The sequence below is a fragment of the Arvicanthis niloticus genome, chromosome 20 (assembly GCF_011762505.2).
Source record: "Arvicanthis niloticus isolate mArvNil1 chromosome 20, mArvNil1.pat.X, whole genome shotgun sequence".
NCBI classification, from domain to species: domain Eukaryota; kingdom Metazoa; phylum Chordata; class Mammalia; order Rodentia; family Muridae; genus Arvicanthis; species Arvicanthis niloticus.
The window spans coordinates 18,225,278-18,248,890 of record NC_047677.1 but is presented as its reverse complement, the minus strand read 5'-3'; the positions used below and the strand labels follow the sequence as shown (position 1 = coordinate 18,248,890).

General features: G+C 45.2%; 1 protein-coding gene across 1 annotated transcript in view; it reads left to right on the top strand.

Moving 5' to 3' along the window:
* Nucleotides 1-18,418, top strand: part of Traf3ip2 (TRAF3 interacting protein 2) — a 30,362-nt gene extending 11,944 nt beyond the window's left edge. The window contains 6 exon segments of the mRNA XM_034524203.2: nt 2,862-3,040; nt 4,868-4,956; nt 8,760-8,828; nt 9,864-9,980; nt 13,899-13,973; nt 17,973-18,418. Coding sequence (XP_034380094.1) covers nt 2,862-3,040; nt 4,868-4,956; nt 8,760-8,828; nt 9,864-9,980; nt 13,899-13,973; nt 17,973-18,119 — 676 coding nt within the window. The 3' untranslated portion in view covers nt 18,120-18,418.
* Nucleotides 18,419-23,613: the final 5,195 nt, after the last annotated feature.

Sequence of the window (23,613 nt, the reverse complement as noted above, 5' to 3'; positions counted from 1 at the left end):
CATGAAAGCATTTTTTTTACTTGAGGGTCCCTACTTTCAGGTAACTCCAGTTGGGTCAAGTTGACATAAAACTAACCAGTATTAATTATCAAGGTCTTAACATTTCTTTATCAAACTTGTAATCATCTTTTGTAACAATAAAACAACTTGTGTATAAAAAGATTTAATATAAATAATATGGAAATGAACCTCTAGTAGCTGAGAGTATATTTTAGAGCCTCATTTGTTCAATATTTATGAAAACATAAGATAAATAGCTTCCTTAAACATTCTCATGTAGTTGAGATTTTGTGATTTTCTTTTTTAAGTTCTAATGTTACATAAGACTTTAAGAACTTTTAAATTACTTTGGAGTAAAAACATAAGCAAAACCCTATTAAAATTAGACATTCACAGACTTACAATCATAACATTAAAATTTTACAATATGAAACTATTGAAAATATAAAACAAATGACAACCATGGTCTCATTCTCCTGACTTTAACACATTTCCAAATTTGCCTTCATTTTTAAAAAAGATACAAAACGTTATAGGTATAGTTTTAATTTCAGTAATGAGAAGTTAGTTACAGGAAGGAGAGACATCATTCTAGCTGGAAGTACTGTTTCGTTTCCCTTATTTTTCTCTGTGTGCGTGTGTGCGCTTGCATGCCATAGCACACATGAGGACAGAGCACATGTGGAGCTGGGTCTCTCCTTCCACCATGGGTCCCAGGGATCCAACCTAAGTCAGCAGCCTTGACAGCAGCTGCACCACCTGACCTGCTCACTTGCAGCTGGTTTAGGCAGAGGGGGTTTAATATAGGGGATTAAGGACTGCTTATAAAATTGGAGGCTTGAGGAGGGTCAGAAAATGGTTCAGGGAATGGAGCCGCCTCCTCCTCCTCCTTTTTCTCCTCTTCCTCCTTCTCCCCTCTTCCTCCGGCATTATGGCTACTGATGCAGAGGGTGGGGCCCCTCTCTACCTGGTAGAGCTGCAATGGCAAAAGAGGGATGCCACCCCTGTCTTTAACATCCAGGGATGCTGGGTTCTCTGCAAAACACACATACCTGTGACTGTTTGCCAGCAGAAATCAGAGAAGCAACAGAAATGATGCCTCCTTTCTGTTGTTTTCTAAAGCTCACAAAGGAGGGCCTGCAGTTGTTCTTCCCCTCAGCAGGACACTCACAGGAAAGACAGCAGGCAAAATAATAATGGATGTGCCATGTCACCAGTCAGATTTTTCACTTACAGAGTAACAAAAGAAATACTTTTTAAATTTTTTGATTTTATTAGTTTTACATCTCTGGCAGCAGTTTCTCCTCCCACCCCTCCCCCACCCCTCCCCTTCGCCCCTGTCTATTCCTTCTCTTATTTCTCTTCAGAAAAGTGCTAGCCTCTGGATATCAACCTGCCATGCCACGTCAAGTTGCAGAAAAACACATACTCTTCTATTTAGGCTAGACAAGACAACCAGGTAGTGGGGAAAGGTCCCCAAGGCAGGCAACAGAGTCCAAGAGAGACAGCCCGTACTCCCACCATTAGGAGCCCCACAAGGAAACCAAGCTGTGCAACTGTAACGTGTGAAGGGCCTAGGTGAGTCCCATGCAGGCTCCCTGGTTGGTGGTTCAATCTCTGAGAGCCCAGGTTTAGTGGATTCTGTGGGAGTTGTGGCATACTTGACCCTCTGGTCCCTACAATCCTTCCTCCCCCCTCTTCCTCAGGTCCCCCAAACTCCATCTAATGTATGGCTGTGTGTCTCTGCATCTGTTTCCATCAGTTGCTAGGTGAAGCCTCTCTGATGATAATTGATATGACTAGGAATCATTTCTTGGATTTTTCTCCCCCATTTGTGTTTGGTTCTAACATGGGTCTCTATCCAGCCTATGGCTCCCGGCCTTCTGAGCAATATCAGAGGTAGGATCCCTCTCATGGCATGGGTCTGGATCTGGACCAGTCATTGTTTTGGCCACTCCCACAATATCTGTGCCACCTTTACTCCAGCACATCTTGTAGGCAGGACAAATTGTACCTTGAAGGTTTTGTGGCTAGGCTGGTGTCCCAATCTCTCCACTGGAAGTGTTGCCTGGTTTGCAGGAGATGGTCTGTCTGTTCAGGATCCTGACTGGGTCACCCTCATCTATTCCCGGGAGTTTCTATTGCTCTAGCTCATCCCAGAGATGGGCTCCCATGCCTTTCAAGTTGTTTCTTCTAGTGCTCTTTCCTCTGTCCTCCCACCAGAGCCCTCCTGTTCCTGTCCCCAACCCTGTCCAGTCTCCTTTCCCCATCTACTCAAGATGTCTTTCTGTTTCCTCTTCTCAGTGAGATTCATGCGTCCCTCCCTTGAATCATCCTTGTTACCAAAAAGAAATGCTTTTAAACCCACATAGCCAAAAAAAAAGAAAAGAAAAGAAAAGAAAAAAAGAAGAAAGAAAAAGAAAAGCAAGACTTTTGAAATATAATCAAATGTTATCTATCATGAACTAAAAAGTGTCCTTTTTGTCTGAATGCCTTTATATTAGCTTTTTATGTCACTCATCATGCCATTTTGTTTTTCTGGTGACCCTGTCTGACCTGTACATGGGATTTATTTTCCAATTAGACAGACCTTGAATAGAGAAATCAAGCCCGCGTCCCTCTTTTGACCCCTAGCACAGGTCCTCACATATGGGAGCCAGCTGGCTTGGTTTTTTTTTTTTTTTTTATAAAGGAAACTCCATGGGACGCCCCCCCCCCTTCTTCCATCTGTGTCAGATAAGCAGTAGAGGCAGAGGGGAGATCATGCATTGGAATGGTCCCACAGTTTGTAAAGTTTATCTGTCTCCCCAAACTGTCTTTGTGATGAAGATAAACCTTGCTGTAAACATATCCCCTTGCAGGGACCAGCTCTACCACCCTCTGGCTAATGGAGCTGGAGCTTCTGAGGAATCCTTGGACCATCCTGCAGAGCTGAGAGCACATGGTCCCCAGGCTCCATCCCCAGCTGCTGTGCCTAGACCCCCTAGCAACCCCTTAGCCCGAGGAACTCTAAAACCCAGCAATTTGCCAGAGGAATTACGTAAGTTGTTTGCATCGTGGTTTCTTCTTGTCGGGTTTCATGTTCGGAGAGTCTGGCTTAGTAACTTGACCAAAATCTCAGCTATGTTTTATGTATATAGTAAAATTGACTTTTCTCCCTTTCAGTGACCCTAAGCTCAGAAGTGGTGCTCCCAACTACTACCACTGGATTCCCCTTAACACACAGGAAACAACAAACATCGCCCATCCGTCTTTCCGTCTAATGCTCCTTGGTAGATGGAGCGGCCGCTCGTGTGGCACTGGCTGGAAACCTAGTGTCTCACTGTAAATTAGCAGCAGCTCTCAAGAGCAGCGTCATTTTCTGCAGAAGTGAACAGTCTTGTTTGAAAAAACAAGAACAAAACCTGTCTCACATTGCCCATACTGCTTCACACTCCGATGCAAAGCTAAAGAAATTTAGTTTTATTTAAAGAAATATCCCATTCAGTGTCAGGCAGTGACTCGTTCCCCACATTTTGCTGCTAGAACCAGAAATGTTGGAATATCACCAGAATGTTCTGAGAGTGAGGCCAGCTAGGATTCTTAGTCCCAGAAACCTTAAGCAATCAGTCCATGACTTATAAATTATTATCTGCTAGAGAGGCTCACTCTTCTAGAACTGGGACACTCAGAACCAAGCCTCAGGACTTTGCCTTGCTAATTGCTTTTGTTGAATCTCTGCTTGAAGTTACTTCCAGCTCTGAAAGACTTCTATGACCATGATGACTATGGTTTTCCTGCAAAAATATCTGAGCACCTTAAAATCATACACACTTCATTTAAACAAAATATGTGAGTGGACAGACGTGGATGTACACTGTGTATGTCCCAATATCCTGTCATCTTATCTGGGAAGCCTTGGCCATCCGCTTGCCTGCTGGTTACTTCCACATCACACAGGGCACCACGCTCTCATTTCAGAGCTGCGTTCCCATTTGGAGGCAGTCTAAGCACAGATAAAGGACAGACTCCTCTTCTCTTCGGCATCTCTTAATCCTCTGCCTTGGGTTTTCCTGAGATTTAACTGGTTCATTCCACACTAAAAGGCAACGTGTAGAGATTATTAATCTACTATAGCAAACTGCTAGTGAAGAAATTTCCCCAATACTTTATTTAGTCTGAGAAAACAGCGGTTCTGGCTGGGTAGGGCAAGCTTGTCGGAACAGTTCTGTCTATGGCTCCTTGCTGGCTTGTGGGAAGAGGCCGCCTGCAACACTGAACTGCCCCGAGGCACTGTCTCCCCCTTAACTGTTGAAGCTGCACACGCATTTCTGATCTGGACATCAGACTACTCCTCCTTCCTGACCTCTCTCCAAAGTGAGCCAAAGGGGGCAGAGCAAGGAAACACTTTCTCGCCCACCCCCTACTTGGTCTTGTCATGCAAAAGTTCAGGGCAGCAGAGAGCATCATGAGATCAAAAGCAGATACTGCTGGGTGGCCCCTTAGCAAGCCTTAGCTTCTTAGCCTGCTGTGAGAGTAGTTTCCCTGGGCACAGGGCCAAGTGTCTCCAAGAAACTAGGCAGTGGCTTAAGCTGAAGGACATGTGGGCTGTGGGTGGCGGTCCACAGGACCTCTCTCTCAGGCTTGTCTGAGCCTGCCCTTACTTTACTCTGTCCTTTCTGCCTTCTGTTCACTCTGGACAACATGTACTCCCTTGGACAGCTCCCAGCCCTTGTCACATAGGACAGCAACCCACACCACTACAGGCATAAGTCCTCGGACCACCCTCCAACACAAACGGCAATGCATACTACTTACATACTACTTAGAAAGGCTATGTAGAAAAGAGTAATTTGATCGCTTTCAACACCTGAACATTTTCTCTCAGGGAAAGTCTTCATTACCTATTCTATGGACACAGCCATGGAGGTGGTGAAATTTGTGAACTTTCTGTTGGTGAATGGCTTCCAAACTGCGGTAAGTACTTGATTCAAAGAGGAAAAACTGAACAGTTCAGTTGAACACAACAATAACAACAATAATAACAGTGAAAAAGTATGAATAGTTGTTGATGTTTTAAACAATGTTTTATTATTTATGTGATTATGAACTAAATGCTTAAGAATTTAGATAACTGTGCTGGGCAGTGGTGGCACACACCTTTAATCCGAGCACTTGAGAGGCAGAGGCAGGCGGATTTCTGAGTTCGAGGCCAGCCTGGTCTACAGAGTGAGTTCCAGGACAGCCAGGGCTACACAGGGAAACCCTGTCTCAAAAAACCAAAAAAAACCTAAAAAAATAAAAAATAAAAAAAAATTGTTTTGTAAGTATCTATTTATTTCTTTGATGCCGAGAGTCAAGGCCAGAGCCTCACTCACTCATACTAGGCAAGTATCCCACCACAGTGTAAACTACCCAAAGTCTCCAACATTTTTCCTCCCCAAAATCCATAATAGTGGTAATTCCCACCGTGGGTCCTGCTGGTCCCAGCTAATGGAAAGGCCTGGCTTTCCTTTATCCTCCCCCTTCTCACCAGCCATAGCCATCAATGTCCCTCCTATAGTAGATGCTGCAATGTCACCGAGGTAGCTAAACCAGAGCCCTCTGTTCTGTACTGGTGGGTCTGAGAGATGACTCTAACTCACTCCGGTAGGGCCACTGTAATCTTGGTCCAAAAACTCTCAAGCACATAATCTTTCTGTTTCCCTGCTAACCCCTGAGACAGCACAGCTTAAAGCCATGTACATTTTTCCTTAGAATAAACAAAATACTACAGGTTGTTACTCAGTCGATTGGCTTCCCTCAAGCATTGAGCTTCCTTCCTTCCCAGAAGCCTCTCCTAGGCACTGGATGCCAGAGAGGAGGGACAAATCAGTAAAGCAGGGATACTGGAGGATAAAGAGGTTACTTAGCGTTGCTTAATAGTTTTGGATTTTGTTTTGGTTGGTTGGTTTTTTCAAGACAGGATTTCTCTGTGTAGACCTGGCTGTCCTGGAACTCACTCTGTAGACCAGGTCTCAAACTCACAAAGATCCACCTGCCTCTGCCTCCAAATTGCTGGGATGAAAGGTGTGTGCTACCACTGCCTGACTGTTTAACAGTTTTTATTTGAAGTTTTTTTCTTTTTTCCTATAATACATTAAAAAAAAATAGATGTACCTAAATTTTTAAAGAGATGCCTAGAATTTATGTAATACAACTTCACAACTCTCTAGACTACCATTTCACTTTCTCATTTCTAGAATAAGACAGTGCCAGGGCAGTTGTGATATAAAAAACAAACCACGAGACATGAGGCAGCATACAAGAGCTTACTTTTTCTCTTCTCCAAATATAACATGTGGATTCTGACTGCCCCTGGAGAATGGCCATAGTTTTAACCTTTAAAAAGCCTCTAATCAGGGCAGTTGGGGGGGGGGGGAAGGATTTAAATGTACCCTTGACTCTTATCCTGTAGAAGCCTGTGTCTGTGAACAGCTATGTGTTACACCTGACACATTGGGATCCTCTTAGTGAAATGAAGCCAAGAGGCATTTAAGGAGAATTAAAACAACAACAACAACTGCAACAACAACATCAACAACAGCAGCATAAAGGTTTGGGTAGGTTTTAGGAAACCCTTAGGGAAGAGTGCCATGTCCTACCACTAGCAGGACACAGTTACTAAAGAGACAGGGAGATGGTGCCTGAAACCTGAAGAAGCTGGCTGTGTAAGTCAGCCATAAGGCTGGTAGGCCAAGAACATGGTTGAAACAGGATTGGTTTCATCTTGGACCCTCTCTCCTTGTCTGGAGATGGCCATCCTCTCTGTGTCTTCACATGGTCCCTCCCCTGTGTGTGCACAGAGCTGTATACTGATTCTCTCTCTTCTTCCAGTGAACACCAATCTTATGGGATTGGGGCTCACCAGCACCTCAGTTTATCTGAATTATCATTAGGAAAAGCCCTATCCCAAATCCAGTCACATTATGAGGTAATGGCAAAGTCTCGGTAAACTAATTTTTATTTTTTGAGACAGGATCTCACTTTCTTGCCCAGACTGACAATCCCCTTATGTGGACCTCCCAAGAGGAGGGATTACAAATGTAAGCTGCCACTCCAGCTAACATATACATTTGAGGAACACACTTTAGCTCACAACAGCAGCAGTGTGAAAACTTGTCATAGACAGGTCTAGATTTCTGCTGGGAATCTGGAGAAGCAGACATCTCCCACAATGTCTGTCTCTGAGCCTGGGAACAACGTCCATGCTGAATAATAATGACCATTTATGGTATGTTCACATCGTGTATAGCATTGTATTTGTCTGTTTTGTACCTGCCATTAAACTCTCAGAACCACAGTCATGAAGGTGAGAAGCAGCAGAGCCAGGAGTAGAACCAAGTTGCCCATCCTCAGTCTGAAATGGTGATGAATTACCGGCACATCGCAGATTGGTAGTCTTTGGCCAGCACATATCTTATCATGGTCTCTTTCTATAGGGAGCTTAGAAGCCAGTTAAGAGGATGAGGAGGTCGTAAATGAGACACCGAGTAAATGGAAGAATGCTGTAATGGGTTGTTTGCTACGAGTGGCCATATGCGTCAGAGTTAGGGGATAGGGGGTCAGTGTGACTTACAGAGCAGGGGGCTTATGCTGTGCTACAAGGGAACCATCAGTGCGACTTACAGAGTGGAGGACTTACGCTATGCTGCAAGGGAGCTAAGGTGGGAGAAAGATGGTTGATTCAGGACACTTGATGAAGACCTGAGATCCCTTCTAAACAGCAGGGTAGTGCTAGGGTGATTAATATGTATACAGTGAGTCTAATCAAATAACCCTTCCCCAAAGACCTTCTGAACTCACCTACTGTAGCACATAATATATTCCCTCTTCCAACCAGGAGTGCCTTGTATACATCTCTCTCTCTCTCTCTCTCTCTCTCTCTCTCTCTCTCTCACACACACACACACACACACACACACACACACACGCACACACACACGCACACACACACACACATGCACATATGCACACACAAACATACACCACATACATGCACACACACTACACACATGCATACACACATAAAGATACATATGCCACACACATGCACACACACTACATATATGCATACACACAGATACATACACCACACACATGCATACACACTACACACATGTACACACATACACACACACTTCCAGGAGAGAAGACTACTTTGAGTCTTATCAAAGCCCCAGAGTTCTTGACTTTCATCCTTAACCCCTCCCCATCAGCTCAGTGATTGTTTTTGTGACTATTTCTTGGATTTTGCCCAACTTTCATACAATCTTGTTGAGATGTGTAATTGAAGCTGGACATAATTCTATAATCATGACCCAACACCACAGTTGTATCTCAGCATTTGCACACTACATATTCACTAAAGTTTCAGAATTTTCTTTTCAATGTTTCAAGTTGCAGATACATAAATGTACTATTTTTAACTTTGTGGATATATCTCATTTAGTGGTATACTATGTCTTTCAGATTTTTGAATATAACTATTGTGTAGCTGCAGACACATTTTGAAATGAACCACTATATTCTAACCATGGATATTATATACTTAAATATCTATGAACATTGAAATGGGCATATTTCACAAACCTCTTGTTTCTTTGTTTGGACTCATGTGTTCCTCCATACAGAGCACTAGTTTTAGGATTGCAAATGTGTGTAGCATCTTGTGTTTTCTTGAGGTCTGCACTCAGAGAAAGCTCTCATTAAGAGCCCTTTTGCGCATCCTTTTCTTGTAGATTGACATATTTGAGGATAGAATCCGGGGCATTGATATCATTAAATGGATGGAACGTTACCTTCGAGATGTAAGTATATTCCAAAATTCTGAGGATGTGTGCTGGTGAGAAAAACAATTAGCTTGTGAAGCTGTTTCACAGAAGAAACGCTGATCCTCTCCCCAAGTCTGAGCCCGAGGAAGCCTGGACAAAGGCTCTCTTGTTGGGAGCTATGCAAAGACTTGGAAAGGAAGGATGGGGTCACCCTCCTGGACATGCAGAGGAAGGAAATAACGGTCAAACCAGACACAGGTGGTTGATAACAATCAGCACAAACAATTTCTAGACCAGAATAGGGAAGAAGGAAATGATGGCGGGGGGTGGGGGGTGGGAGTGGTTGTAGGGTGGGCAGCAGAACCCAAGCATTTTGTAGGACTGGGTTAGGTAGCATGCCACCCCAGGGCACCCACTTGCAGCCCGGTGATTTGTTTTCCACAGACAGAATCTATACTAGCCACTGGGACACTCTGCTTTAACAAGATAGAAATTGATTGCTGCCAGCACGTCTGAGTCTGGGTACTTCTTTGGGCAGGAGTGGGTGGGGTGGGAGTCTCAGCAGGCTGGGTTTTGCTGCTTTCCTTTTGTCTGCAGCCTGGGGTTTGCTTTGTGTTGAAGGGTCTGCTCCTACTGACTGTGCTAATGTGCACAGGAGAAGCCGGGCAGTGCAGGAGCATGGTGACTGACAGCTCCCATCAGGCTGCAGGGAGGAAGGGCGCTTTTCCGTGCAGTGGTGATGCCTTTCTGCCTCCATGCAGAGTCAGTGATTTCGGATTTCATCAGATGTTTATTAGAGAAGGTTGTGGACGGCTAGAGAATTCCTCTCTGAGCCGTTTGCTCTACGTGTTTGTGGAGTGCTGGGCACAGAGGCAGTGGGGAGGGGTAGAGGTGACAGCAGGCCTGTGTGGGGGCTGGTGCCTTTTGCTTTCATAGAGAAAGGGACTGGTCCTGTACCCGCCAGCAGGTCAGGGACTGTGTATGGTCTTGCTGGCCAGTTTCCAGCTGGCCTTCACCAAATGAACCACACTTCCCGCTTCCATAAACATGCTTTTCTCCTTCTCATTACAGAAGACAGTGATGATAATCGTAGCAATCAGCCCCAAATACAAACAGGATGTGGAAGGCGCTGAGTCGCAGCTGGGAGAGGACGAGCATGGCTTACACACTAAGTACATTCATCGGATGGTGAGTGAGGGACCACCGGGCCTGGCTGCTCCTCTCTCGAACAGGCACCCTCTCTAGGGGGCTATTTCTTCATTCAAGGTGACAGGATGTTAGGGGGAGTATCTCAGACTTCCCATGCCAGGAGAAGTCATTTCTATGGCTCTGTATCCTTTGAACTTTGAGACCCATGGAGAAGCACCCCTCCTCCACCACTTAAACTGGTCCTGTTAGTAACTAGGAGATACAAATCGAGGTTCTAGAAAGTAGACCTTTGTTTGCTTGGCTATTCACCAACAAGTGTGAAGTCTTAGGGGCTAGAGCAGTGGGGTGAACGGGGTACTGTAGCTGTTACATTCTGTTCCATGCTTTTTCAGAGAAGCAAGGTGCAAAGTGGGAAGGATACTTCTGCCATGCCAGAAAAGCACCTTCCTAAGTACAGGCTGTATGACCATGGCTCAAGCACCTAAATCTTGCCCTTCTGCAACCCTGTTCACAAAATGGATCACTAGTATATACAGTGCTGTGAAGATAAATGAAGTAATATTCGAAGCATTTCGCACACAGAAAACCATAGAGATTGTTGTTGTTCCTTTGTGATTCGTGGCGAACATTGTACTGCTAAGCCTGTGCCGTGGGGTCTGGTTACACTTAAACCATGGCGAGAATTTAGAAGGAATCAAACTTGCTCGGCAACTCAGAGAAAAAATTACCCAGCTTCAGAACTAGCTGTTTTATGGACTCCTTGTCATCTTGTCCTTTGTAGGTTTAGAGATACTTTGGAGCCATTTCGATTTAACTAGGAAGCTAGACTAGACCTGTGATTTTCAAACTGTCCTGTAGAATCGATATATCTGAGGGTAAGAGTGGCCCTGAGCCTCTCAAACTAGAGCTGGTTTCTCTGGCTTGTTTGTTTACCAAGGGTTCGAGAAGGAGTAGGGAAATCACTGGCCTTGAACTCATAAGCTCAACCTCACTTCTCACCCAGCATGGGGATGTGGCATTATGTCTCAGTGCAAGGACTGAGTGAGCAGCACCCGGCAGGAAGCAGTCAGGTGGCCTCAGGCCACCTTGTCCGCAGAGGAAGCAAAGTTGAATGTCATCCATCCTGTGGGTAGAGGGCAGGGAAGGTGTGCAAGCAGCATCCTCACCGTCTGTGTCTTTATAAGCTCTCTGTCACCTCTTCCACCAGGTGTGGACCACTTGTTTGAGTTTACAACCCAAAGTGGAAGCTGAGGTGAGGTGGTGAGATTCAAGGGTCTGGCCAAGGGTCAGAAGCTAAGTCTGCCTCCTGTCCGGTGTTACTCAGTGCCAGCCGGTGGAAGCTGAAAACAGCATTTCTGGAAATAAACTGATCCACGAAGGTCATGACTGACTTTAGATGCTTCTATCCCTTTGCTGTCTGTATCATGTCTGCACATTTCCAGAACACGGACGTTCTGTCTATATCTCTAAGAACCTGCTAGTCCCAAGAACCAGCAGCTGGCACTTGGGAAGAACTCCAGGTCCCCAATAGCTTCTGGACAAACCTGTTTAGTTGTACTGGTATATGGAAAAGCCAGCCAGTAATACACACAGGTCAACCCAGTGACTGTGCCAGCTATAGCCATGTGGTCTCCAAATTTGGTTTCTCAGTAATGTCTTTGGCTTTTCCTCATCATAAGAGGCACTGCATGTTCCATCAGTACCTCCCTATTCCCAGGCTGACTTCCTGGCCTTCTCTAGGCACTGATGAGTAATTACTACACAAACCAAACCATGTCATTAGAAAGCCAGGATCTGAAAGAAAGTATGAGAGACAATAAAAACATACCGCTAAGGGCTCGTCCTTGACAGAGCGGGAGCCTAGTAGACAAACCAAGTAGCCCACACTGCCCCTGAAGCTGGAATGAAGCCCCCCCTCTACTTTAACTCAGCGGATCCCCACACCCCTGACTGCAGGTGCTTGCTCTGAGATGGCACGGCTGGTACTTGAGTTGTGTATGTAGCGTGTGCTTTTGGTGTTATCTTCTGTTTGGAAGGGAGCTGGCTCTGAGAAGACCCCAGTGGTAGATGCATTGTGTGAATCTGTGGGGGTGGGGTTGTTGAAGCCCGCACATTCACGTCCTTCTCGTTTTTGTTTTCATACACGACAAAAGGTTCTGTTGTAAAAATCATTTGGAGGGTGGAATTGCTCAGGGTACATAATTTCTTGCCATCATCCTTGGCCTCAGATGGCTGAAAGCTCCATGCTGGCCTTGGGATCTGGAAAACTTCAGCTCTTCCAGTATTGAAAATTCTGATTTTGTTAGAGTTCTTGTAGGTAAATCCTCTTGGATGAGCAGAGTCTGAAGCCTGATTGAGCTGGTGAGGGAAGCTCAGGTCTAACAGAGTGGGCTCTTCATGGCTGACCTCTAGCCTCCTCTGTCAAGATCATCTGTGCCCCAGAAGTGGATTGCTAGGTGGCCACAGTCAGACTAACACACATCCTCATCTCCAGGCTCTCACGCCTTCTGCCCTCAACTTCTCCCCACTTTCATCTACCCGACCAGGACCTTCTTCATGCCCAGGGATCCCTCTCCTGTTCCTGTCTCCAGAGTCCCCGAAGCAGAACAGATAGCCCCTATCTTGAGTGTCACACTCTTCCTGTGTCCTCTGGTTAACAATTTTCCTTCCTGCCTGCTCACTAGAGCGATAGCTTTGGGAGCGCTATGATTGTCTGAATCGTATCAGTGGTGCCCTGCTAAACAAACAAACTACTCTAGGTTTTAGCCCTTACTCATTTCCATATTAGAAGTATGAACTTGGCAATTGAAAGCAAATAATATAAAGTCATAGACTAGAGAACTGGGAGAGGGACACATTGCCTGACCATATGAACTGAGGTGACCTGATCTCTGTATACTTCTAACCTTTAAAACCCAGCTCAGCACTCAGGAGGCTGACAAAGGAGGACTTCTGTAAGTTCAAACCTAACCTGGGCTATGTAGTGAATTCCAGGCTATTCTAGGCTACATGTGAGATCCTGATTCAAAATAAACAATCAACATGTACACACACACACACACACACAAGCACGCGCGGGCATTTGTCACTAAACAGAGTGGAAATCAAAGGAGAACTTGCAGGAGTCAGTTCTCTCTTTCCACAATGTGGGCTCCAGGGATAGAATTTGGGTTGTCAGGCATGGCAGCAAGCAATTGTACCTGCTATGCAGGCTATCTGGTCCCTAGAAAGTGATTTTTAATACGTCTTCAGTAAATGGCTATATTACTCAGAGTTTTCTAGAAGGCTAGAACTTTCTCCATATACATACATACATACATACATACATACATACATACATACATACACATCTCCATATATATATCTGGAGAGAGTATATACAAGAGAAAGAGAATTTATTAGAAAGGCTCTGGTCCAGCTAGGCCAACAATAGCTGTCTGCCAGGAAAGGTTCAAGGGTCCAGTAGTTATTCAATCCACGAAACCAGATTTCTCAGCTGGTCTTCAGTATATACTGGAATCCCGAAGAGGCAGGTTCTAATCTAGTGAAGGGATGGATGTGCTAGTCAGAGTGAGAGCAAGCAGGCCAAGAGAGATGCTTCTTCCTTCTTCTAGCCCAAGGTGTGGCCTGGATTAGGAGTGGGTTTTCACATTTCAAAAATATCTGGAATAGAAGTGGATCTTCCCACTTTGAATGGTTTACTTAAGCAAAAATCCCTCACTGGTGTGCCCACCCATTTTTAGTTTTTAGTTAATTCTAAATGTAGCCAGGTTGACAGCCAATGATAGCCATCATAGTGGCCCACACAGGAAAAGTGGCGTAATATTGTCATAGAGAAAGCTTAAAATTATAAGTAATATGGCACTCAAATAAAGTTGCCATGTGGGCTGGTAGTGTTGTTGGCACATCAACTCATCTTTGATCCTGGATTAAGCCTTCATATTTGTTTGGTTTTAGATGCAGATTGAGTTCATAAATCAGGGAAGCATGAACTTCAGATTCATCCCTGTACTCTTCCCAAATGCCAAGAAGGTACGTAAACAAACAAACAGCCCTCAACCATTCTATCTTTGTTTTCAAGTCTGGTTTGATGACTATCTGGGATTTTAGGTTAAAAATCTTGTCAACTCTTTGACAGCTCTCAGAGATAACACTGTCACCAGAAAGATCAACGAGTTTTATGTGCACTGGGCTCTGAGCTGTCTGCAAGTGTCACTGGGTAGGACCATGGCTGTCCTAATTCCTCTGTCTGTGTACAGGAAAGAATTGCTTGTGCATAATTACTTTTCTGATCCTGTGATAAAGCACCATGAGCAAGGCAGCTTACGGAAGGAAGGGTTCATTTGGGCTTATGACTGCAGAGGGAGAAGATGCATCTCCATCATGCCAGGGAAGCGTGGCAGCAGACAAGCATGGCTTCTACAGCTAGAAGCTGAGCTGAGGGCTCACATCCCGAGTGACAAACGGGAAGCAGAGAGAGTGTGGCTTTTGAAACCCCAAAGCCCTCTTCAAGTGACATACTTCCTTCAGCCAGCCCATACCTCCCAGGCCTCTCCAAACAGCATCACCAAATTGTGGGTTGATGTGTGGGTCCGTGGGCGTCTGCCTTCCCACCCCCCCACCCTCACCCAGGGCAGCTCTTGGATGACAGTGGAGGACTCGTTAAGTTGACTGTGCTCTCACAACAATGCAGGCTTCGGCTATGTGATGCCACAGACCGGACCCCGCTCTGGGGTGGAGGGAACACAGTCTGAGGTCCCACAGGGAGCCAGAGCTCTTGGCTTCGGGGTCACCAGGCCAAAAGGTGGCCTCAGACCGGATGGTTCTCAGGCTCTTGAACCCCCAGGTGCCGCTGGGGGACCTTGGAAGGGCTGAGAACGAAGTGGGTTTGTATGGGCTGGATTGGCACGCAACAGAAGGGGAGAAGGAGATGAGAGTTCTTGGTCCTGGTGGCTTGCTTGGCTTGGTCACAGCTGGCTCTGCTTGCTTGCCTGGGTTGGTGGTCTCTGTGGCTGAGAACACAGAGAGTTCTTCTGCGGGAGATTAGGCGTCGGCTCTGTGGATGAAGGCCTGCTCCACTGTTCCCCACAGTGAATTTCAAAGAAGAGAAATAGTCCATGATCTTAAGTCCATGATCTTTATTGTTATGTTGTAAAGTAGATGAAAAGTATACCCCAATCCCCCCAGGGCTGGCCAGAGGTTAAATACCTTTTTGCAGGGAGGAGGGGCTGGGAAGGAATGTTTAATTGACTCCGCCCCTCTGGCCTTTAGGTATCTCATTAATATGGAGATCTGTCTTGAGGCTCTGTGGCCTGTAGTCACACCCTCTACCTGTGGAGGGGCTTTGCCCTACATGACCAGAGGACTCAAATCTATGGAGGGCCTCCACTTCATGTCAGGAACCTGGAGTCTGGGAGTGTGGCGAAACACATCCCACCTCTTAGGGTTACCATGTCCCACCTGGGGCCCCTCAGGATCACCTGGGGTCTCGACCAGAAACCAGGTTAGCTTTCAGGGTCCTACAATCTAATGCTTCTTATCTCGCACATGTTAGAGCCAAAGTGTGGACACTTTGCTTTCTGCCCCACATAACTATTTTGGTGCATGCACTTCAACCTTCACACCTATACAGTGCAGGCACTGAATCCCCACAGCCCTCTCGGTGAGCCTGGCTTGGGGTTCACGTGAGGGTTTTTATCATATTCCCAAAGGTATGCTGACAGCTTTCGAGAATATGAGCCAAGCCATCAGAGAACGTTCCAGGCTTGGCAAAGGGAGGACAGAAGCTAAGTAAACAGCTTGAGACTCAGACCAGGGCACTTGGAGCTTGGGTGCAGCCTCATTCCAGAGGATTCCCAGATGTTAGGACTGCACTGGCACCTCTACTCTGCATGAGGGAGAGCCTTGTTGTGGTGGTTTGAACATGCTTGGCTCATGGGAAGTGACAACATTAGATGTGGCCTTATTGGAGTAGGTATGTCCTTCTGGGAGAAAGTGTGTCACTGGGGGGTGGGTGGGGGGGAGCTTTGAGATCCTCTTCCTGGCTGCCTGGAAGAGTCTCTCCTGGTTGCTTTCAAATCAAGATGCAGAACTCTCAGCTTCTTCTCCAGCACCATGTCTGCCTGCATGCTGCCATGCTTCCTGCTATGATGGTAAGCCAGCCCAGATTAAATGTTTGCCTTTATGAGTTGCTTTGGTCATGATGTCTCTTCATAGCAATGGAAACCCATACTAAAACACCAGTCTAAGTGGACCAGATACATAAGGTTGGACAGTGAAGGATGCATATGAAAGAACCCCTTGTCCTTGCTGGCCCTGGCTTGTCCAGGGACTAAATGCAGTTATTGACTGGCAAATCTCTTTACTGGTCTCCCCTTCCTCTGGACTCTATACCCACCTTCTACTTTGCCATCAAAGAACTCCAATCTCTATCTCTCTACTTTTAAAATTCTGTGAAGTTTCCCACTGACTTCCTTAGCATGACACGTGAGGCTCTTTGGAACAGCAATGTGTCCGCTTACTCATTCTCCTTTCTTATCACCTGGGTCCCTAAGCTTTGGTCATAATGGGGCCATGTCAGCAATCCCACTCTTGTTCTGTTTAGGGTCTTTGCCCCTCTCTTCCCTCTCCTTAAAATGCTCTTTCCCAACTTGTTAGCCTAGTAAGCTCTTGGTTTTCCCTGAATCCTTGCAACCTCTCCAGCCTGTGAGGTTCTCCTTCCCTTCAGGCCTATGTAAAGCATCGTCCCTTTCCTGAGAGCATCTGTTAATTACAGTACTTTGAATCACTGGTATATTTTAGGGGCACTGGGAGTAATTGCTTAGATTCATTGATATATATATATATATATATATATATATATATATATATACATGGATGAATGAATGCATACATAAATGCATACATAATGCAATATATATGCATATATATACATGGATGAATGAATGCATACATAATGATATATATATATGTATATATATACATATATATATATATATATATATATATATATATATATATGGGTTTACTATTGTTTTAAAAATTCTACTTGACAGTCTCCTTATGGCCAGAGCTTGGGACATGCTGGCTACTTGTTATACTATGACCTAGAAAATAGTTTATGCTGATTATTACCTCTCTGTAAGATCTTGACTCCTCAAGACAATTATGTCCTTTTAATGGCTTATCTTCTGCCCTCAACACAAGTGCCAGCTCTGAACTTGTGCTACCATTCCCAAGGCAGCTCATCTCACAATGAAACCAAAGGCCTTACAGTGCTCTCCAGGCTGTGTGTGATACAGCCCTAGAATTCTGGCCCTCCTCCCGCCCGCTCATCTCTGCTGTGTTCTGGACACTGTGGTGCTGTTGCTTTTGAACATGCACGCCTAGCAACTTCCTCGCTGTGTGGCTTTTCTGAAGCATCTTCTAGGTGCTGTGAACTCCTCCTCCCATAGCAGCAGCTCACATTTCATTTCTGTGTCTCTGCTGAGATTGTCATAGTCTCTCCTCACCAGAATGTGTGCTCCACACAGACGGTCCTGAGGGCTGTCCTGAGGGTGAACAAAACTGGCCTGTGGAAGCCCAGCCTCATGGCTCTGAGCTCTGTTCTGCTCCTTTCTCTTCAGACCAGAGCTGAGTTTGGAGTGAAAGAATCATGAATTAGATTAAGCCCACGGCTCTGGCATCCTTCCCCCAAAGCCACAGGGGAATTCACATCATTCAGTGTGACCTCAGTCCTACCCCTTTCATGTGAGGTGGTGAAAAGCACATTGACATGCAAAGGGCAGGTAGCCTGGGAGACTGACAGAAAACGCTGCACACATGTGGTTTCCATAATGAGATACACAGCTTGCACCCGAAGCCAAAAGTGCTTCGCGTGTTAAACCCTCCAAAAGCAAAACAGCTGCTCCCAAGACAGCCTGGTGGGAACACCTATGGAGGGCATCCAGAGCTGTTCAGAGCTGAGCCCTGGATCTGGAATCCAGGCTTCCCTCCCTCCCGTGACCTTTGTACCTGTCCTCTCTTCCACAGGAACACGTGCCAACCTGGCTTCAGAACACTCATGTTTACAGCTGGCCCAAGAATAAGAAAAGCATCCTGCTGCGGCTGCTCCGAGAGGAAGAGTACGTGGCCCCTCCCCGGGGCCCTCTGCCCACCCTTCAGGTGGTACCCTTGTGACCACAGCCATCTCCAGTCAGTGCCAGCCTGTTCTCACAGCATTCTTCCAGCCGAGCTGGTTGGTGGCACTCAGACCCCGGAACACCTCTTCTACAGAGTTCCCTGTCCCCTGAGTCTGAGCTGTCCTCGCTGGGCTTCCAGTGCTTCAGTGAGTGGATACTACAGGTGCCAGCAGCAAACGCCTATGACCACAAACTCCCTCATCACCTCAGCTACTTCTATGAGTTGGCCAGATGCTCTGTGTCCATAGACCAGTCTGAATCATGCTCAAATAATAAAATGATTATTCTTTGTAAGAATGTGTTTATCTCAGTGGAGGGGGGCAAATTCATTTATACTGAAACAGGCAGCTCTGGGACATCAACAGATCTACTCCATATAATAGTGATAAATGTGACCGAGTTCTCTGTATGAAAGGATTAAAACCAGGAAGTTACACATCCTTTTAATGCGAAAGGCTTTCTCTTGCAGTTAAGGCTTTGAACAGAGCAATCCTAATTATAAATAGTGTAACTGGGTTGGGAGTGTAGCTCAGTGGTAGAGCACTTGCTTAGCATGTAGAAATTCAAACTTCAACTCCCAGCCCTTCAAGAAGAGAAAAAGGTCTGGCCATTTAGGTGAAAATATGAGTATATGCATGAAGTGATGGGGCTATGTCACATAGGCCAGAGTTATGGTCTAGTTTTCTAATCTTTGTCCCACTCCCGAGTACCTCTGTGACTAAGCAAGTCATTTCGATTTTCTGGGACCTGGGAGACTTATAAAATCATACGGAGCAAGGTATTTCTAATGAGCCTAGAAGGTCTGAAATATGGGCCTTAAACTCTAATTCTCTTTAGAGAAGTAACGGGGTGTTGATTTTTTTTATAGTCACATCTCCCAGGGGATAAATCTAATTTTACTTTTTATTTCTCTTTTGTTCTGTTTTGTTTTTTGGAGTCTTACTATGTAGTTCTGGATGGCCCAGAATTCAATATATATAGTAAGATGGCCTTGAACTTATAGTGATCCTCCTGTCTTGGCCCTCTAAGTGCTGGGATTATAGGTGAACACCAGCAAACCCAGTGGATCAGTTACTATTTTATTACTGTGTTTAAAAGAAAGCATTTAATTAGGGCCTTGCTTAGTTTCAGAGGTTTAGTCCATGGTTATCATGACAGGGTAATGTGGCAGCCGGTAGGCAGGCATGGTGCCGGTGTAGTAGCTTCCAGCTCACATTTTATCCAAAAGATGGAGGTAGAGAGGAAGGGGAGGGGAGGGAGAGAGCCTGGCATTGGCTTTTGAAACCTCAAAGCACACCTGCGGTGACACACCTCCTCCAACAAGACCGCACCTCCTAACCCTTCCAGAACAGTCCACCAACTGAGAACCAAACAGTCAAAAATAGGAATTTGGAGCCATTCGTGTTCAAACCACCACACCTGAATATATTTTCTTTCTTAATTTAAACGTAACCAGTTTTTTTTTTTTTTTTTAAAGCAGAAAACCAACTGATTCATAATAACACAAACTAAACCTCAATGGTTTTGACTGACTTATTTGGAGGAGAGTCTTACTGTGTAGTTCAGGCTGCCCTAACTGCTTAGCCCAGGTTGGCTTGTAACCTGTAATCCTGCTGCCTCTGTACCTGAGTACTGGGATCATAAGCATGCACCAATGTATCTGACAGAACTTGTTCCTCCAGAACCCCAGTGCTGGAGATTGAATCTAGGCCCTGAGTGCTCTAAACACTGAGGCACACCCCTCAGGCCTCGGGAACATTGTCTCATGAGATATTTCCTTCTTTTAAAAGTGTTCTTAACAATACGCTCAATCAATAACTTGGGCTTATTAGGTCTCCAGGAAACAACACATAGTCTTAGAAAATGTGCATGTGATCTAAATAAACTGTTGCACAAGGAAAAAGATGGCGCTGTGACCCAGTAGGTCAATAAAAAGGTGTCTGGGCAGGGAGAGCTAGTGCCTCCTTTCTCTAACTCAGGAAACAAATTTAACTTTGCTACGAGATAGTCATCCCTCACTGTAGAGAAGACAAATCATTTCAAGCACAAATAAGAAAAGCTGCTAACGAGTTACGAAGAATACAGTTTGATTTCCTTCATGACCAACATGTACATTGAGTAAATGCTTTTAAATAGAAAAAAAAAAAAAACCTAGCGTAATTTAAGTGCTTGTTTGTAAGACCTTATGGAGATATTAATTACCCTTGTGGCACTTGAGACCTAGTAGGATTTTCTTGTTTGGCCAACTCTGAATTCTTGGAAAGCATTTCAAACTTCAAGTCTTTTTTCTCTTCTCATTATTGTTTCAGTTTGAGGTGAGACTATTATTGAGGATTCTACATCTGCAGAAATAGCCCTGCAATTATTTCTTTGAAATGTTCCCAGTTTGCAAAGATTTAGAATGTATTGTTATTAGCACCCCTCCCCCTCGAGAAACTTTTCCAGAGTACTCAGCAACTAGTTCCTTCTACTCTATCCCAGGTGACTAAGAGAAAGGTCCCTCATGTGACACAAACAGTCCTTAAAGGGTTATAGCTGGTAGCGGTCCATGTTAAAAAAAAAAAAAGTAAACCAGTCAAACAACCAAACAACACCCTCAGTATGTGTGTGTGTTCGTGTGTGTGTGTGTGTGTGTGTGTGTGTGTTCGTGCTCGAAGTCACCTAGAGTTGACAACTTGGCTCTGAAGTATCTGAAGTCTGATGACCACCACCAGCAAAGGAATTTTTATAATTATTTTAGAATACTGATACTCAGATTAACACCTGGTTTGTTTAAATATTATCCTTGTGTATCTATTTGTGGACATTTTGAGGGTGGAAATTAGATATAGCAGACTTGGTAAAAATAAAATTGTAACCCCTGGTGTTAGTCATAATAAGCTGATTTGGGTCAGGTGTACTGGGTATAGACTCAGATTATTTTCTGGAATTTAGTGGCTAGTTTTAATTTCAGTGACTATTTTCAAAACACTTGCCTGTCTAATTTAACTTCTATAGAGTTCAAAGATGTCTTGGCATGGAGATGCAATCAGAGTATTGGGCTGTGTTTTTCTCAGCTCAGATCAGAAGAGTCGTTGCTGTAGTTATTACTCTTTCTTCCTTCCCCCTTAAACAAATCATCCCCCTGAAGACTTGACTTCTTCTGAGTCATCTCAACAGGGGCTGCAAGTTCTCCAGTTTGAACTCTGCATCCGTGTTTTGGGATGTTTTGCCAAGAGCATTTTCCCTAACCCCAGCTACTTCATCATGCACTACACCTCCCCTCATCTTTGCCAGATGGATTGCAAAGTCCTGTGATCACTGAAATGACCCAGGGAGAGTCTTTTAAACCACAGGATCTTTCTGTTTCTCTTTAATATACCTAGAAGAATCTGGAAGACCCTCTCCTAATAGTGGATGAAATGAGAAGGTAAATTACACTCTGGGGAAAATACTACAAAGAAACCACACCTCTCATCAGAGAATCTTGTGCTGCTTTCTAGCATGAATAGCTCTATATGAGACAACCCCACAACAGGCAAAAAGAAAGAAGCAGCACAATGATGATACTTTAACATTTCTGTCATGGAATCTTCAGTCTGACAGGGACCCTGGGATTTGTTTTATGCCGGAATGAAGCTGGATCCAAAGGAACCGATTTGTCCAAGTTCACTCCAGAGCCAGAGCCCCGTGTCTACAGTGGCAGAGTTCCTCCCTGAGGTAAACACGGCCTCCTGAACATGGGAGGGCTGAGGGAAGATTACCTCTATCCTCTGGTGGCTGTAAGAGTAAATGATCAAGTCACAACTTGTGCTGGGAGAATCTCTTTAGGGAATTAATTATTGCTGTGATGATATGGAGTGTGGCTTTTCTTGACATGGTTTGGCATATTTAGTTTGTAGTGGTTTTATGTGAACCCTAGGCCAACTTAAAATTCCTCAAAACCTTCCTGAAGCTTGAAGACAAAAATCTGCAATTAGATCAGTTTCTTTTAAAGCTCTTTGTGTGTGTGTGTGTGTGTGTCTGCATGCTCGTGAACGCATGCACTCAAAAAATCAGTAATTTAAAAAAAATGTCTTTTACTCTTTAAATACTGTAAAATCCCTCTTCGTTGCATTTTTCTGATGCTACAAAAGTGGTACTTGAAGAAGTTCGGGAAATGAGAAATGCCTGGGTAACTAACTGCCCTTGGGAGGGTGTGGGGGCAGGGCTGTCTGCAGGAACAGCACAAAAGAACCCAATCAGTATAGTTAGCATTCTGGAAGACCTGCATCCAAGCGATAGCACGTTCCTAACTTCATACCAACCCTTTCATTTTTTTTTTCCCCCTTGAAAAGTGGTTTCAGGCTCAGAACACATAGTGTGCGGCATCAGGGCCCCTCCAGTGTGACTGTGTTTGCTCACAAGCTCTTAGCATCAAGCCAAGCAGGTGGGGTCTGCAGAAGGAAGGGTCAGTGTGGCTGACTTTTGTATTTACCTTCTCAGGAGATGTCTGGGTGTGGTCCCAGATCTCGTTTAAGGTTTAGGAAGTGTTGAGACTTCGATAAACAATGAGATGAGAAGCATGGGCCTGTGCGGCTGGGCAGAGGTAACAAGGTTGGGGCCTGCTCACCCTTTTCTAGAAAGTCTTGTGAGGAAGGCATAATCATGGCCCCCAGATCTCTTAGGGCTTGTAAGCTGAAACCACTAGGGCACATCTTTCTTGTCCCGTGCCTGACCTCCCTTTGCTCCCTTCACTGGGAAGGTGCTGATGGAAGAAGGCAGCTGGGGAGGGGGGAGAAGGTGAGCTGGAGAGGACTCCTGCCTGATGGATCCCATTAGGCTTAGAGTGCAAAGCGCATGAGGATGAAGTAGCTGTTCTGGTATGCGTCCAGGCTGCTGGTCTATTTTTACTCTCTCCTGCATGCTTCTTAGCCCAGAGTTGTTTGCCTGGGCACCTGGATCAGCAGCAAAACGTGGAACTGAGCCACTCAGTAAAGCAGGGAGGATGGAGGCCATTGACGCAGGCTTTGTTGTTGCTGACAGGGAAGAGAGACCTGGAATGTTAATGAGGATAGCTTTCCGAAGCGTGCCTTCATGGTTAGTAAGGAGTTCAAAGGAGAAGGCAGACTCAGGCTGGTGCTGAACAAATGTGAACTGTTGATAGAGAGACAGAGAAATCAATTATGCTGTTGCAGGCTCCCAGGCCATTGTGTTGGAGTTGTTAGAGAAGGTAGGACAAGGACCAGATTTCAAAAGGAAACAAAGCCACATGGCCCTGAAGTATAACGAGTTTGCCATGGCAACTGATGGAAGTGCGCCTCCCGGGCCTGAGCAGGTGTGCTATCTTACAGAATCAACAGACTTCTCTCACGCTCTGGATTTTATAATAAAACCTGTGTTTGGATTACTTTCCCTGCTCTTTGTCTCTCAGGGAAGTTGGCTGTTGCTCAATCAGCCCCAGGCTCTAGCGAGGGAAATGTAATCAGTGTTATCAAAGGACTGCTTTGGAAAAGGCTGCCTATAGGCCTGGC